At 37.5% G+C, this 17,617-nt stretch overlaps 1 protein-coding gene across 4 annotated transcripts in view; it reads right to left on the bottom strand.

The window, feature by feature from the left end:
* The window catches only part of gig (TSC complex subunit tuberin), a 943,661-nt gene that overhangs the window by 233,957 nt on the left and 692,087 nt on the right, over positions 1-17,617 (bottom strand). For all 4 annotated transcript variants that reach the window (XM_090415521.1, XM_090415523.1, XM_090415524.1 and 1 more), the window contains one exon: positions 10,003-10,127. In XM_090415521.1, the coding sequence (XP_090271647.1) occupies positions 10,003-10,127 (125 nt within the window). The remainder of the gene's footprint in view (positions 1-10,002; positions 10,128-17,617) is intronic.

Raw genomic sequence — 17,617 nt, 5'->3', positions numbered from 1 at the left:
AAAAAAAAACATTCATCAGAGGGATTTCTTTTTTTAAAAAACTCTCCCAATGCATGAAATATTGATTCTCCTTTAGTGTCAGTTAGCAAATTTTTTCTTCTTTTATGCATCGTACATATGCTAAAAGTAAGGCTTCATTTCCTGGTAAAATAGACTCATCAAGTTATTTTTAAATACTCACATAATGAATCTTCAACATCCTGGGCCATTTCATCAATTCTTCGTTGCACTCTATTATTGCTTAAAGGAATTTTCTTGATAATATCAGAGGGTGGCTCGCGCATTACAGTGCACATGACCTCACTAATAGCTGGTAGGATTAGTTCTTCACCAACATTATGTGGTTTTCCCGATTTAGCAATCAGTAAGGAAATGTTGTAAGAGGCGTGCAACCCATCATCATCTAGTTTGGATGCTGCTGAAAACATACCTGCTAATGTTGGTTGTTTCAAAAATTTTTCTTTAAGTGCTTGAAAATACTATAAATCCTAATCTTTTTTTTTTATCAGCATGAACTTTTGTCAAATATTCTTCTAGTCTTGAAGGCTTCATAGATTCATTTGAAAAAACTTTTTGGCAAATCAGGCATATTGGTAATGATTTGTTTAGAGGCAACTGAATAAAGCCATATTTCAAATATTTGAAATTATATTATCTACATTTCTTCTTTTGTTCAGCCATGATACTATCTTTAAAAAAAAGTTACATTTACAAAATTACTAGAATGAAATTTCTCATGTACCTAAACTGAATTATTTTTACAAGAAAAGGTATAAAAATATTCACGTGAAACCTGATGTTTTATTGGAACAACAATAATTTGATTTGTGTGCGATCCGTGTAAGTGACTAGGTATCAAATATGCACTAAAATTTTCATGTACTACATCAAATTGCCAACTGCTTGTCACACAATTCAGAAACAATCTAAAACTGATTTCATATGTCTCACATATTTATAATATTATACAGTGAACAAGTCATAACATGCACATGTTCCTGCTGATGTGTACTGGACCTGTAAAATCCCGATCACTTGAAAGTGTGTGCCTGCCAACACTTTGCTTGTTAAGACTACAATGTTTTAACAAGCAAAGTGTTTTGATGATATAACTTATGTTATACATCAGTTATATCATCAAAATTTTTGATAAAATTTTTTCAGCACCTAATTTTTATCCTTTATGCTTTCATTGCCCCTTACTTCAATTCAATGCCCCCCTTTTGCTCATGAGGCCACTACCCCCCCCCCTCCGATCATGCCAGTGCCCCTAAGGGAGGGGGGGGTGGTACCACTCACTATGATCTATGACAATGATCTAATAATATTTTTCAAACATCAATGTTGGAGGGCACTGATAGTCAAAAAATGTGCATATTCTTCTCACTTTGCTGTTATATTTCTTCATGCCAGCAAAAGTTGGTCGATTAGTAGAGCCTCTGCTGCTAATGGCTCAGTTAAGTAAGTTTGAGCACGGTTAGTAGTTGGAAGGAGACTAATCGTTTGATGCTGTTGGCACACTCTCCTTCGATGAGTCTTTGGACTCCCTGGAGGTGTCTAATAATAATAATAATAATATTTGCCTTCACAGGCTACTGCCTTGTGAGTAAATAGATAGCATACTTGCTCTCTGATCAACACGCTGTTGGTCAGAGAGCAAGGTTTGGATTATCTGACTCTTAGCCTACTTGCATGGTATTAATGTATTATAAATTTTCATCCTTCTGTCGGTCTTATTTTGTCCTCCTCTTGGACTTTGGTCCTTCTCTCAGCTCTGAGAAGAAAACATGTTGTTGGAAGTAGATGCCAGACACATTAGCAATGTGACCAATTCAGTAAACTAGTAGTTGAGAGCTGCACTAGTCTTTCTGATGAATCTTAAGAATTATTTCAAGGCAACGTGAATTCGTATTTTTCCAAGTTTTTCAGATGCCAGAGTAGGTGATCAATGTTTTTACAGGACTATACTTTTGTAGATGTTATGACATCCCCTATAAACTAAGATGAACAATCACACTTGCTTTCTGAAACACATTTCAAATAACATTAAACTTCTTCACCAATACCACCATTTTCTGAGATATGGTTACTAAAATAGGAAAAATAGAGCATATTTTTGAAAGTTATTCATAGTGAATCACCTGGAGCAGGTTGGCGAAGCACTTGTCTTTCTGATGTTCATAGACTTTGAAAATGTCAACAGTGATTTGGAATTCAGTTTTAGAATGGGCAAAATCGACACATTATCGTTACGTTACTGAAGTTTCACAAGTCATACTTTGTCTTCATTTTAGCAACATCTCTCAGCAATTACCATTATAGCGAACTTAATCATTATAACAAATTATTGAAATATTCAAAGCAAAACCCCACAGTAATGTTGTCTTAAAGGAAGTTCACTTATACTAAACATTTCAATATAAAAACCTATTTCTTTGGCCTTATAAATTTAGTACACCGGTAGTTGAATGTATCAGCTTCATCATCATAAGTTTTAGTTAAGGAGGAGGAGGAAAGATGCATTTTTTAACCAAGCATTTCTGTATCTCAGCAGAATAAATAGATTTCAATTTCTTCTTATTTCAAGTGTACTATGTTTAAATAAGTACTGGAACAGTACCCTATTTCAGAGAAAACAAAATTGCACACAATGCAATGTTTGGGCCCAACTCTGGATCTAATGGTTTTGATGAGTCAGACATTTTGGACCCTTTTTTCTTAATTGCCAACTAGAGGAACTTTTTCTAAGCCTTCCTTCGACCACTTCTTCAGTTAGTCGACCTCTGGCACAGAGCAAGCATTCCCCCCCCCCCCAGAAACTCAGTTTTTTTCTGTCCATGAACTGAAGAAAATCGACCGTAGAACCCACACTATTTCAGACAATAACATATTTTGTTAGGGACAATGAGATGTGGAGGAAGAATAGGGTATATTGAAAGGGAAAGAGTAGATTATAGAAGAAATATAGTAAGGTTTATAGAGAGGGCTGTCAACGATGCTGCTTAAAAATTAGTGATAGTCTAGGGCCAGCTATCTCTGACTACTCATGGAGAGTGAATTGCCCACTTAGTCTCCAAAAGCTAGATAAGGATAAAATGGCCTTGTCTACTCTCTATAAGGGAATAAAAGGAATTAGCAGATTAATGAGTTTCAAAAGATTCTTTAAATTTTTCACACACATTTTTGTACAGTTCTTATAGAAACTGGTCAAGATTAGAACACTGATATATATCAGGCGGTTGTTGAGTAGTGTTGAGAGTATATCATAAGAAGCATAAAGTATTTGTTTATGCTTCTTATGTTAATGTGTAGTACGATAGTTCAGGATTTGTATACAAATTGTTTATCAATTATTTAAAGATTTGAAACACCGTAGTTAACATTTTCCTGCTGCAGATGAAATGATGCAAAACATCCTTTCTATGGGATGACCAGAGAGGCTGGTTAATTGGGAGAGTGAGTAGGATTCACTCTCCCAATTAACCAGTTGGATTCACATTTAATTACATGAATGCAACTATTTTCACCCTTGGATGGTACAAGGTTTTTTTATATGAGGTTTAGTGTTCTGTCATGTTTTGGATTGAGGACTGATGCTCTTAAATCTGTCTTCTTGATTCCAGCTAGGATGCGATATATCAGGGTTTTACTAGAGAAACATGAGGTAAGTGGTTAATACTCTCTTTTTACTTCATTGTTGTTCTTGATGCAGAAGCAATGTCTATGTTTCCCACCAGTGCTGTATAATTACATTATTGAAACAAACATTGACATGTAAGGATATGGAAGTCATTTTGCTTCTTTACAAGGCCTAGATGATACAACTGCATCTGAACACACATATTGTACACAGATTTGGTCTCCTGGGTTCTATAGGGATAAAGAAGCTGCAAAAAGGATGCATAGAAGAGTTACAAAGATGATATCAAGATTTATGGAATGGAGATTAATCCATGAAGGCTTAAGTGCTGGAAGTATGTGGAGATTTATAAACTTTTGAGAAGGCATTATAAAATATTAAATGATATTATCAGATGGTTGTTTTTTGAAGTTAGTTGTTGTTGCGATATTGTGTATTTTGGTTACCGAGAAGACGGGGATGGAATCGAATGCATAACAGTGGAAGACAAGACGAAGGATAAGTTTTCATTATTTAGTTATTTCAATTTATTTATATCTAGTGTACTTAAATGTTCTGTTTGAAATTGTTTGTACTTTTTCTTATAGTTATACTTATAAGAACTCTAATATGTGGATTTAGAGTTTATTTTATGACACTAATTAGCGACACTATTTTAAATAATGGCGAAAGCATCAGTTAAAATTACAAATGGCGTATCGCCAAGTCCCCCCCCCCCATTTAAGGACTCCATTTTGCGTGATATTATACAGGATTTTGTAGAATGCGGGACTTGCGGAATGTATGCATCCCGGTGATTGTATAAGTGGCAGCAGAAAGAAGGGGGAAAACGTATATGTGCAAAATGCGGGATATGGGAGGAACTTGGTGATTTAGAAATGACCATAACTGACCTCGTTTAGTCAGAGACGGGAGATTCTCCACGTAGAGAGATGACAGGTATGATAGAGGGCGAGAGAAGTATGAATAAAATAATAAGAGTTGGGAGTATGGAAAGGTTGAATGATTCTGAAGTTTTAGGAGATAGTCTCGATTGGGAGGATGAATGGCAAACAAGAGTGGCTGACTTACAGAGAGAGAGAGATGAGCTAAAAGAGCAGGTGGAATGTCTGGTGAATGAGACGCGAAGTGGGAAAGATGATAAGCGAATGGAAGATACGAATGCAAGGCGAATCAGAGGAGGAGTGAGAAAGAGTTATGGAAATGAGACAATAGGAACCATAGTAGAGGAGAGGGATTGAAAGAGAGTTATGGGAATGGTAGAAGAAAAGAGAATAGGAACAGTATAAGAGAGGGAATGAGAGAGAGTTATGGGAGTGATAGAAGAGGAGAGAATGGGAACAGTAGAAGAGAGGGAATGAGAGAGAGAGTTGTATGAATGATAAAAGAGGTGAGAATAGGATAAGTGGAAGAGGGAATGAGTGTCAGATATAGGAATGATAGAAGAGGAAAGAATGGAAACAGCAAAAGAGAAGGAATGAGAGGAATGCAAGGGAGCACAGGGACTAGAGATAGAGTGATGTCATGAAGGCAGGTAAGTAGGGGAAACACAGAGAGAAACTGTTACAAGAGAGAGAGTGAGGGATGCATGTGAGCAATCGAGGAATATGGTGGTAAGAAGTGCAATGTATGGGGACTCAATGATCCGTAGTATTCAAGATAGGATGCGTTAGGAGTGTTTGCCAGGAGGAACGATAGAAAGTGTGGCTATAGCAATTAAGAGAGATGAAAGGGTGGACGAGATGATTGTGATGGTGGGAACAAATGATTTGAGTGGTGGTGTAAATAGGGCAGTGAGAGATATGAGATTCTTGCTTGAGGCTGTACGAAAGAAGACACAGAGAAGAAAGATAGTGTGTGTGTTGCCTAGGGATGATAATATCGAGCTGAGCAGAAGAGCGGTGATATTGAATGGCATAATAGCGAGAATGTGTCAGATGAGAGGATTCAAATATGTGGATGCTTGGAGTGCATTTGAGAGCAGAGAGAGAGGAATTGTATGCGAGAGACCGAATGCATTTGATTTGAATGAGAAAAGACATAGGCATCTGGAGAGATTGCTGTTCTGAATGAGTCAGTGTGTCCCAGTGTGGATTGTAACAGGGGTGGCCTCTTGTGGGAATGGGTACTTGGGAGAAGGGGGACGACATCAGGTAATGCTGAGCCCAGTGGTGTCTAGAGGGGATAATGCTGGGTATAGAAACAATGGCATTTTTATGCTTTATACCAATGCCAGGAGTATTCGGAATAAGGGAGAGGAATTGGTGGCAATGATAGCATCAGTTTGGCCAAAGATTATTGGGATCACAGAGACGTGGTCGACAGAAGAGGATATAAAAACAGGTATAGAAGTTGCTGGGTACAGCATTTTTCGGCAGGATAGGAAGGGAAAGCGTGGTGGTGGGGTAATTCTTATGATAAGTGAGGACCTATGTCCTCTAAAAGTGGAGGCTTTGGAAGGCTGTGACACTAATGATTTTGAAAGCATATGGCATGAGGTGGAGGTGGGCAAGACAGGATATTTAGTGGGGTGCTGCTACAGACCAAGGAGCACAGAGAGTGGGGACCAGGAGATGTTTAGACAGTTGAGCGTGGCAAGTGCAAGAAGAACGATTGTTATGGGAGATTTTAACTACAGCAGTATAGATTGGGGAAAGGAAGATGCATGTAGCAATAAGGGAATGGAATTTCTAGAATTGTTGAGGGACAAATGTCTTAGGCAATATGTAACAGAGGGAACAAGAGGTTCAAGAGTTTTGGATTTGGTTATAGCATCAGAAGAGCTGATAATAATTGAGATGACATCTCTCCCACCAGTTGGAGAGAGTGACCTTATGGTTTTGACTTGGATGAGAAAAGGTCGTGGTCAGGCATGCAAGAGTAACAAAGAGATGGGAACGTATGTGGAGTTATAAAGCAGGTGATTATATTAGTCTTAGACATCAACTTGGGGAAGTTTCGTGGAGGGAGAGAGGAAATGGAAGACCGGGATATCATTAGTGCTTGGGAAATTGTGAAGGAATATTTGTTAGCAGGAATGGTAAGCTGTATTCCATGAGTGAAGAAGAGGACACAATTTGGAGTAAATTGGATGACAAACAATATTAAACAGGAGCTACATGCGAAAAAGAGGCTATGGAAGAGATATAAGGAGACAGGTGAAGAGAAGATGCATGAAGAATATAGGACACAAGCCAGAAGAGTGGCTAGTATGGTAAGGAAGGCGAAACTGGAATATGAGAAAAGATCCAAGGAAAAAAAGACCCTTAGATCCAAGGAAAATCCTACGGAATTTTTTAGCTATGTAGCCCGCAGGAGGAGAAATGACTGTGTGACATTGTGGGATAAAAATGGGAATAGAGTGACTGATGCAAAGGACATAGTGGAATTGTTCAATGAACACTTTATTGGAGTATTTTATCCTGGAGGAGTCAATTTGAATACTAAAGGGATAGAACAGGTTCGAGGTTTAGAGGTGCATGAGGAGAGTGTGTTCCACATACTGAGTACTCTGGATGTTAGTAAAGCTATGGGACTGGATGGTATTTCACCACCAGTTTTGGGAGAACGTGTTGAGGAACTGACAGTGCTCTTGACCTGGCTTTTCAATGAAAGTCTGGCTGCGGGAAAGGTGGCCATGGAATGGAAGGAAGGTAAGATAGTGTCGTTGCATAAGGGTGGTAGCAGACTGGAAGTGTCTAATTATAGGCCAGTTTGTGTGTCATCAGTAGTTAGTAAGATCTTGGAGAAAGTAGTCAAGGACCGTATAGAGCATTGGGCAGATGATGGTAATGTTATCAGTGAGAGTCAACATGGATTTGTGAAGGGGCACTCTTGTTTTAGCAATATGCTAGCCTTTTATGATAAAGTTACAAGAGCATTAGATGAGGGACAAGCATATACTACCATTTTCCTAGACTTAGCAAAGGCATTTGACAGGGTGACACATGATAAGCTGATATTCAAGTTGCAGCACATAGGTCTGGATGTCAGATTTGTCAACTGGATTCCGGATTGGCTGTCCGATAGGTATCAGAGAGTTGTGTATGGTGGAGCAATATCAAAGAGGCAGAAGGTTACAAGTGGGGTTCCACAGGGCTTAGTACTGGGACCTATATTGTTTAACCTTTATATCAATGACATTGTCCATGGATTGCAAGGGGATATTCGATTGTTTGCAGATGATGCGAAGCTGAGAAGGATTATTAGTAATAGTGCAGATGTGGTAGCCCTGCAAGAGGATTTGAATAAGCTAGATAGAGGGGTAAATGAATGGGGATGTCGGTTTAATGCAGCAAAATGTAAGGTCTTGAGGTTTGGGACACATCGATGGGACGCTGCATACTCTATGGGAGGAGTTAAACTGGAGGAAGTAGGAGAGACAAGAGATCTGGGTTTGATGATCGATAGAAACCTGAAATTTAGGGGACATATTGCAAAGGTAGTGAAGGTAACAGAGAGGATTGCTGCAATAATGAGAAGGACACTGACCTGCAGAGATAAAATAGTTATCATTCCGTTGTATAAGACTCTGATCAGACCACACTTAGCCTATTGTTCTCAGATCTGGTACCCAGGATTTGAAGGGGATAAATTAACTGTGGAAAGGGTACAAAGGCATCTAACAAAGATGGTGTCAGGACTGTACAATGTTAGTTATGAGGATCGGCTGACTGAGTGTGGACTGCAGTCTTTGGTGGATAGAAGAAGGAGAGGGGATATGATTGAGACTTTTAAACTGTTGAGAGGTGGTTAGAGAGTTGACACTGGGGAGTTCTTTCGCTTGGTTGAACAGCGGGAAGGAGTCATGACAAGGGGCCATCCCAGGAAGTTACGAAAGGAAACTGTGAGAAAGAGGGTGAGGAGTGGTTTCTTTGCATGGAGGGTGGTTGAACCATGGAATGCATTGCCTGATGGAGTGGCGAGAGCGAGAACTGTCAATGTATTTAAGGAGTGGTATGATAGACTTTGTGTTTCCTAGGAGCAACCTCCCTTGATGAGTCTTGATAGACTTGTGTTTCTTAAAAAGGACCTCCCACGATGAGTCTTCTGACTCCATGGAGGCCTGAATAATAATAATAATTATTATTATTTTTAATTTTTAAATTAAATTTTAATTTTAATTTTAATTATGAAAGGTTAGGAGAAGATAACGTAGCCACCATGGAAGTTAAGTTTGCGTATGGTTAAGAAAGAGGTTAAGAAAGATTTTCATTCATAGAGCAGAGCAAGTGTGTGGAACAGTTTGCCTGTTGAAATGTTGAGTGCGTCTAGTATGAATGAGTTTAAGAGAAGGTATGAGAGTTATTGTGGGTGATGTATGATCTCCCTTGATGAGTCCTTGACTCCCTAGATGTTTAATAATAATAATTGTCCCATAATTTCAAGTTCATTCCCCCTCCCCAGAAATGTTCATTTAAATCTGTACGTGCATATTGTGTATTTTACATAATATGGAAAAAATAATGCAAAAAATAATATTTACTCTATACTAAACATGGAACTTTTTCCAGTTACATTTGCCCTCTGTATATATGATGAGCCTGTGTAGTTCAGTGGAAGTGGAGCTTGCACTCCCCAGTGCTGAACTGACCGAAGATAGACTTAAGTGAAGTTCAAGTCTAGTCACTGACTAGAGGAACTATTTTTCAACCAGTTCCTGAGTTCATCAATCTCAGGTTTTTCATCCCGTAAACTCAAGAAAATCAACCAGAACCCACACCATTTCAGACAATAATATTGTGCTAGGGTTAGGGACCATGAGATGGCAGCACTTGTTGAGCCGTCTCTTCACTGCAGTCTGTTTAAATTAGTGATAGCCTTGGCCCAGCTATCTCTGATTGTCTCCCAGTGGAGACTAAACTGTCCAATCAGTCTCTAAAAGTTAGATAAGGCTAAAACAGCCTCTCCTACTCCCTATTCAGGAATAAAAGGCAGCATTAGATGATATGTAAATATGAGGAAATAAATTAAATCTTTCCTATTTTAAAAGTATATGACATTTTTCTTCCTTTGTCTTTTTTTTTTTTTTCAGTGATTATACTGTAGTTTATGGTATAATAATGAAATTTTTTTTGTCTAGAGTCAACAGTTTGGTTTATCATTTATCATAAACTTCTGCTGCAATAAGACCCTGGTTTAACATATTCTTTGTTTAAATAGTAAGATTTATAACCTATTCATCAATATGCTTCATTTCTTTACATAGTAGACCATACCTGAATAAAAAGCATCTTTAAGTGTAATAAGCAAGCTTACAATTTCATAATAAATAAGATTAATTTGATGAAAATTATTAAGGATAAATATATAGGAACTTGAATTTCAGTTTAGCAGGAATTATAAGACGTCAATTAACCAACCTGATTGCAGTTTATTCAGATCCTGTTCTTCATTTTCTGTATTTGCCTTATTTCCTTTGTTGTCAGATGGTGATGGTTCTTTAGATAGTGGTTTCCATTCATGATCCTTTTCCTGCCATGAATTTCTGTTTCAGAATATAAAATTAAGCAAAACAATTTGAGATTATTCAAGTCTTAGTTTTTCTAAGTATTATTTATGATGAAATCTAGGAGAGAAAACAACTTCAGTTAAAACACATACTCTCAACTGAGAAAGAATGTTAAAAACAATCCATCGATCAGAAGGCTAAGAGGACAGCAACAATTTCTCAAAATCAATTTATATTGTAATTTTGTTCCTGTTCAGAAATTAGTTTTGCAGATTAGAAAATCATATCCATCTGGTCAGATCTCCTAAAGGTGTCTATGTAGAATTAAAAAAGAGACTAAATAAAAACTATGAACTAGTAAAGAAATTCAGTTTAAAATAAAGTTAATGCCCTGTGAAGAAGTTTCAATAATATTTTTCAGATACATTAATGTATCTGAAAAATTTAACATTTCATAGCAGTCTGTGGGTATAAAATGGTCTTATACTATGTCAATGAATGGTCATTTCTGATGATTATACATTTTTCCCCTTTGCAGGATTTTTTTTCCCCAAAGTCTCATAATACATATCCTTTTGAATACTCCCATCTAGGTTTCAAAAAATGTGTTAAAATCATGAGTATTTTCCAAGATTTTTAGCAACCATTTGTTAGAACAGTAAGATCATTACACTCATTACATCATTACTGTCCAAAAAGAAACCAAACTTTTGTTAGAAAATAAAACACAGGCCAATTATAATTATTCAAATAATTTATTTCAACCAATATACTCTCCCTTTGCTTCGATACAGCGTTTGGCACAGTCATTTAATTTATTAAATGAGTTTTTTCATATAGGTTTTTGGGATACTGTTGAGGGTCGTGGCTACTACTGCTGCTTGAACATTTTCAATGGTGTCGTATTGCTTTCCTTTCATCGGCAAATGAAGTCGGGGGAAGAGAAAGAAGTCACAGGGTGCTAAATCAGGTGAATATGGCAAGTGATCCAACACATAAATTTGGTTTTTGCTCAAAAACCGTCCCACAATGCTCGAATGATGAGAGGGTGCATTATCCTGCAAAAGTGACAGTTGCCTGCATCACGATATTCATGCCGTACGCGACAAATTCTAGCAATCAATTGCTTCAAAACTTCAAGATAAAACTCACCATTGACCGTATGGCCAGGCAGAACAAATTCATTGTGGATAATTCCTTTGGAATCATAGAAACAAATCAGCATTGTCTTTACTTTTGACTTCTCCAAGCGACTTTTTTTCGGATGCCCCTCTTCTGGTGGTCTCCACTCAGAACTCTACCACTTTGTACTCAAAACACCACGTTTTGTCACCAGTAACAATCATTTCAAGGAAGTTTGAGTCGTTACAAGTGGTTTTAATTGCAGTGTTCAATTCAAAACATTTTTTGGTCATCGGTCAACTTGTGGTGCCAAATTGTGAATTCAATTTATGAAAGCCCAAAGTCTTGGTCAAAATGTTGTGCACAGTTAATTTTGGAATCCCCAATTCATCTTCAATCAATCTCATGGACGATTTCGGGTTTTCTTTGATGAAATCATGCACTTTTTGGATGTTAACTTCGCTCAGTCGTTGAACGGCCCAGCTTTTCATTGTCCTCAAGTGTTTCACAACCACTTTGAAATCACTTCAACCCCTCATAAACTTGAGTATGGGATAAGCATTCATCACCATATGCTTTTTGAAGCATTTGATGCGTTTCAGTAAAACTTTTACCAAGTTTAACGCAAAAGTCAATCATAGCTCTCTGTTTAAAACTCATTTTTGGACTGTTCGTCAAAACAGACTGTCACTCTTGGCACTATAACTCAGCTTCTAATGAAACAAATGTCATAAACAGTTGACACAACACTAATGAAGGTTGCCGGTTTCGACAACAAAAACATACAACAGGTGGCCACTAGTTTCTTCTATTTTCGAAAAGTTCGGTTCTTTTTAGACAGCAGGTGTAGTAAAGTCACTGATTTTTGGTGTAGATGATTTATAGTTCCAACTTGGGAATAGCGTTTAAATCCGAGCTTATAGTGAGAGATCTCCCATCACCAGTAGCAGCATCAGCAGATATTTATCATGCTCTTAAATATCTGTTATATCTATTTGCCACAAGTTTGAGAGGGCGCTAGAGTTGCTGAAGAATGTGGCGGTGGATTTGAGCAGTAGAAAAAAAAACTATTTTTAAATAGTGTATAGTGTGATTTCTGTGACGAATTGTGCTACATTTTTTTCTCAGTAACACAAGTATTCTTTAATGGTGCTGCTTTTGGAATTTAGTTGTTGTTTATAATGTGTTATTTTTGGGTTGCCGAGAAGGCGAGGCCAGGGTTGGATGCATCTGCGGTGGAAGAGAAAGAAGATAAGTTTTCGTCATTTAGTATAGTTAAATATTAAATTTAAAATATTAAATTCATTCTTTATTAATCTATAATCTATTATTAAATTTAAAATATTAAATTTAGCATTTAGTTGTGGTAGTATTTAGTGTTTAGTTAGCAGTTCCTCAGCACAATTTGAATGATGGTGAAAATCCACTTGCCACATTGATTTCGATTATCCATCGAAATCAATGTGGCAAGTGGATTTTCTAGACAATATTCTTTAGAGAATGTAGACTGATCTTACCTAACTTGAAATGAATCCTTATTCATTATTTTTCATAAATGCAGATATCAGTTGAACTTGCCGAAGGGAAAAATAATCATCATGATCAATTTATCCACAGGGAGTGTACAGCATACTATGACAGTACTATTTAATTATGTTTAGAGGGATAATGCAGAAGACATGCATCAGCAGATTAGTACAAGGAGTGCAAGTTGAGTAATTATTGTGGGGGGACTTCAACTTAGGAGACATGGACTGGAAGGAGGAAAGATCATATGGCAGGAAGGAAATGAAATTTATATACTTACTGAGAGATAATTACTTGAAGCAGAATGTGATGGAGAAGACTTGGGGTATGAAAGTGGATCTTGTTATAGCAGAAGACATGTCCATGACTAAGGTGGCTACATTGCTAACTACTTCATTTTTTTCCTTGGAATGAGGAAAGTGATCATTTGGTCTTGACCTGGCAGGTAGTGAAACATGGAAATTCTAGTTAAGAAGGGGTATATGCAGGTGATTATGATACACTTGGGAAGCAGCCTGAACCAGTATCATGGCATAAAGATCTGCGATGTTCACACTGCATGGAGGATAGTCAAGGGATATCTGGAAGAAGCAGTATCATACTGTATACCCAAGGTCCAGAGAGTAAATATGGTAGGAGTTAGATGGTGAGTATTATCATTAAGATGCAAAAAAGAAAATGTTGTGTAGGGTATACAAGGATAATGATAACTAGCTAACTCATGAACAGTAGAAGGATCATGCAAGACAGGTGACCAGCATGGTAAGGAAGACAAAATCAGATTGTGAGAAGAAATTAGCCAAATAGGCAAAGGGAAATCCCAAAGAGTTTTTTCTTTATGTGGCAAGTTGGAGGAAGAATGATTATTGAAGGATAACTTTAATGAGTGCAAATGATAAGAGCTAATGGAGGCAGGTGAAATTGTTGAACAAAGGTTGAAGAATTAGAGATACTTAGTATATTGAAGAATCTGAATGCAAATACAATTAGGACTGGAAGGGATATCAGCTCGCATTTTATGAGAATGTTCAGGAGAACTGGCAATGCCTTTGACTATGCAGTTTAAGTCTCACTCTGGCAAAGTCCCAAGAGAGTGGAAGGAGGGCAAAATTATTCCTTTACATAAGGGAGGTTCTAAGTCTATGGTAACAAACTATAGAGCAATCCATAATCTCAGGAGTGGTGGTAAAAGTACTGGAAAAGTTGGTCAAAAAGAAAATTCAGGAATGGGTGGATAAGAATATGATACTCTGTGAGGGACAGCATGGCTTTTTTGAAGGGTTGGTCATGCCTTAGTAATCTACTAACTTTTTATAATAGTTAGCCATTAATTTTATAATAGGATATCACATGGAACTCGGTTATGCAATCTGCAACAAATGTAGAGGGACAGGAAACTGGTGTTACGGATAAAAGGGTGGCTGATAGACAGATACCAAAACATAACATTTGTAGGAGCAGAATCCAGGAGAAGGCAGGCCATAGGGCTCTGTGCTTGGACTGTTGCTTTTTAATTTGTACATAAGTGATATAGGAAATAATTTGAAGGGAAATATTCAGTTGTTTGCTGCTGATGATGCAAAGTTGGGTAGGGTAATATTTAATTAAGATAATGTAGAGAACTTGCAGAATGACTTGAATAGGCTGACAGTATGGGCAAAGCATAATGGATAATTCTCTCAAAGTGATACAAGCTGCATATCACTTTGAGAGAATTGTACTCCAGGAAATCGATGAAGCCATGGATTTTGTGGTGGTAGTAGTAGATAGAGAGCTGACGTTTAGAGAGTATACTGCTAAAGTAGCCAGAGTAACTGGCTACTTTAGCATAGGGTTACTTGGTCATTGAAGAACACACTATTTTCAGGCTGTCCTTCCTGAAAATACTATGCCCTTTGCACTCAAATTTCACTTATTACATATCACTTTAAGAGTTACATTTCACAAATGCCAACAATCTTGGTCCACATCATATTTGCAAAGCTAACAAATTCAATTTTGTTGTTCCTGATGCTCCTGGCATTTTCTGAGGGCAAGGTATTTTCGTATACTTCAATCTGCACTCTGCTTAGTTACCTTTCTTTTCTTGTCCTCTCCCATACTTAAAAAAACATCCAATTCCAATGTGTATATGTTCATCCTTTCACAAACTGTGTGATCAGGCTCACTGAGATTCATATCATTACCATATTTGCATACCTTATGCATTTAAACACACAATTTCACCACTCCTACAATAATGGAGGGGAAATGAGAGCAGCAATACATCTACCTAGAACATTTGAGACATGCTCAATAGGATTAAGGTTAGGAGACCTGGCTGGCTGGCCACTCCACATGCATGATAGTCTCTTCTTGAAGATACTGGTCCACTTGACGAGGAGAATTATTATTTTACAGGATAAGCCTATTGCACCTGCATACTGATGAACAAAGGGATCCAGGACCTCATCTCTATAACTTGTGGCATTCATGGTTCTGCTTGGAAGCCCATACAGGTTCGTGTGTCCACCCAACGAAATGCCTCCACAAACCGTCACACTACTTCCACCATAAGTGTCCTTTCCAAATACAATGGAGGAATGATATGTCCCTGGTTCTCTCCTAGATCATAGCACACAGCTTGTATTATTTTGTAGAGCAAATCAAGACTTGTCTATAAACAATACAATACTAACTCCTATTAGTCTTGGGTCCAGTTGCAGTGGAGCCTGGCCTATTTCAAATGTTCTCTCCTGTGGCATGGGAATAGGGGGCATGCAAACTACTGATCTGCCTACCATACAGACCACCTTCATGAAGCCTTTTGTGAAAACTGGAAGTGGATATCAATGTTCCTGTAGCTGATTTGGGGTAGCACTCCTGCTTCAGTGAGCAGATAATCTGATATGTCAGTCAGTCACCCACTGTGGTTGTAGTCCATGGCCTTCCCTACCTGTATTTCAGGGATGCTGTTTGTGACTGATGGAATTAGTTTCACAGTCTCTGAACCATGGAATGACTCACATGCAACCATCTGGCTACCTCTGCCTGACTTTGGCCAGCCTGTAGTCTTATGATGAGCCCATACACGAGAAGTTGGTAGATCAACCTACAGTACATTAGTACTATGTATGGGTAAACAAGTTCTTTAGCATGAATAAATCTGAATTTTAAATGAATCTGAATTCATTTGTTAAATGATGTCTTGCAGCCATTTCCAGAATTCTGCTCTCATAAAATATTTTGTTCTCATTCCAGATGTGAAATTGAAAACCACTTCAAAGTGCCTTTTTTTTTATGCAGTGACTCATCTGCATATACTGATGACACCGCCATTCATTTGTATATGATAACCAGACTGAACATCACTTTTACATAATTTACCTTACTTTCATATGTTTCTTCCTTACACCCAGTTATCGTGATTTTTCTCTTTGTTACTTAATTTATGAAAAACAATGTATATCAGTAAATATAATAAATACACCTGATTAAGCTAAAAAAACATTCAATAAAACAAAAAAACATCCCTTTTACAGGAATGTTAAGCAATCTGTCCTTAAAAATGTCTAAATTTGCTGTAAGCAACAACCTAAAGCAAACTGTTTATCTATTATAGTATAAGAGATAATCCTCTTCACTGTCTGAGTAGTCTAGTTTGTTTCCCAACCAGTTCTTCTTCTTCCTGTTCTTGTTCTATTAAGGTCACCTCTCCTCACAGTAAATCAGATATCATTTACTAGGAGAAAGAGGAAATGAAACCTATATAACATTATGGTTAAACTTCCCAAAACCATAATCATGTGCATTTCCAGTGATAATTATTTTCCCTTAGCCATACAGGTAGTCAACTAATCCGTGACTGTTGACCATCAGTAATTTGCCACTCCCGATCCACAGCAGATCATTTCATCTTCATCAACCACCTCTAGACTACTTGGAGAAACCTGTGCTGTTGCACTTGATATTTTAAAGATATTCAATACGGTCTGGCATAGAGAACTTCTCAGCAAATTGTCATCTTCATGTTTACCTTCCATCCTTTGTAACTGGGTATTCAATTTTCCTGTTTGTTCACTTATTTATTTATTCGTATGGCATGAATAACAAAACATGCAGTACAATACACTGTCATTTTAAAAACCAATAAAATTAAAATTGGTCAAATAGTTCATAGCTTCGGGTGTAGCACTTAAAAAGTCCAATTTGTCTCCTGAATATGCTCTGAGATAACACTGAGTCACAATATGGTCCACAGTTTGTCTTTGAGCTCCACATCACAATGCGGAGATGGCCGTTTAGCCCATTTAAAAAGCATGTCCGCACATACACCATGACCAATTCGTATTCTACTGAGCTGAGTCCAGGATTTTCGTGGGAGGTGTGAGCAAACATTAAAACTTTCTTGTAATTCTTTGAGAGAAAATTTTGTGATGTCATCTGTCTGGCTCTCCCACTGTTCTTGCCACTTTTGCTTCAGATCAAAGTTAGCCTGTAGTAGTAGTGTTGGGCTAACTGTAGTGGTGGATGTCTTGATCTCAATAGTCGTACACAGTGGTGAGCTATGGAAATTTTAACAAAGGGCTCGCATCATGGAGCAAAAAAAAAAAACAACCTAACTTAGCCCTTATAATACGTATATTGCGACTTTGTAGAGCTTCTGACTTCTGAATGCTAGATCTTTCAAAAAAAATTCCAAATTGAGAAGTTGATTTAAAAATCTCTTATATTTATCATTTGATGCAAAATGCTTGCATAAAGCTGGGTAATTTGTGCACAAAGTAAGGGCTGTTCATAAACTGCAAGCTGCTCATCATGGTCCAAACACACGGCCAATCTTTAAAATTTCGATACCAAGGTCTTTTGCAATTGTATTTACTTTTCATTGATTTTTT

Source organism: Typopeltis vanoorti, chromosome 3 (assembly GCF_054136105.1).
Source record: "Typopeltis vanoorti isolate ZY-2024b chromosome 3, IOZ_Tvanoo_1.0, whole genome shotgun sequence".
Classification (NCBI taxonomy): Eukaryota; Metazoa; Arthropoda; class Arachnida; order Uropygi; family Thelyphonidae; genus Typopeltis; species Typopeltis vanoorti.
Note: the sequence above shows the minus strand (reverse complement) of the source record. Positions and strands in the feature narration are given on the sequence as shown.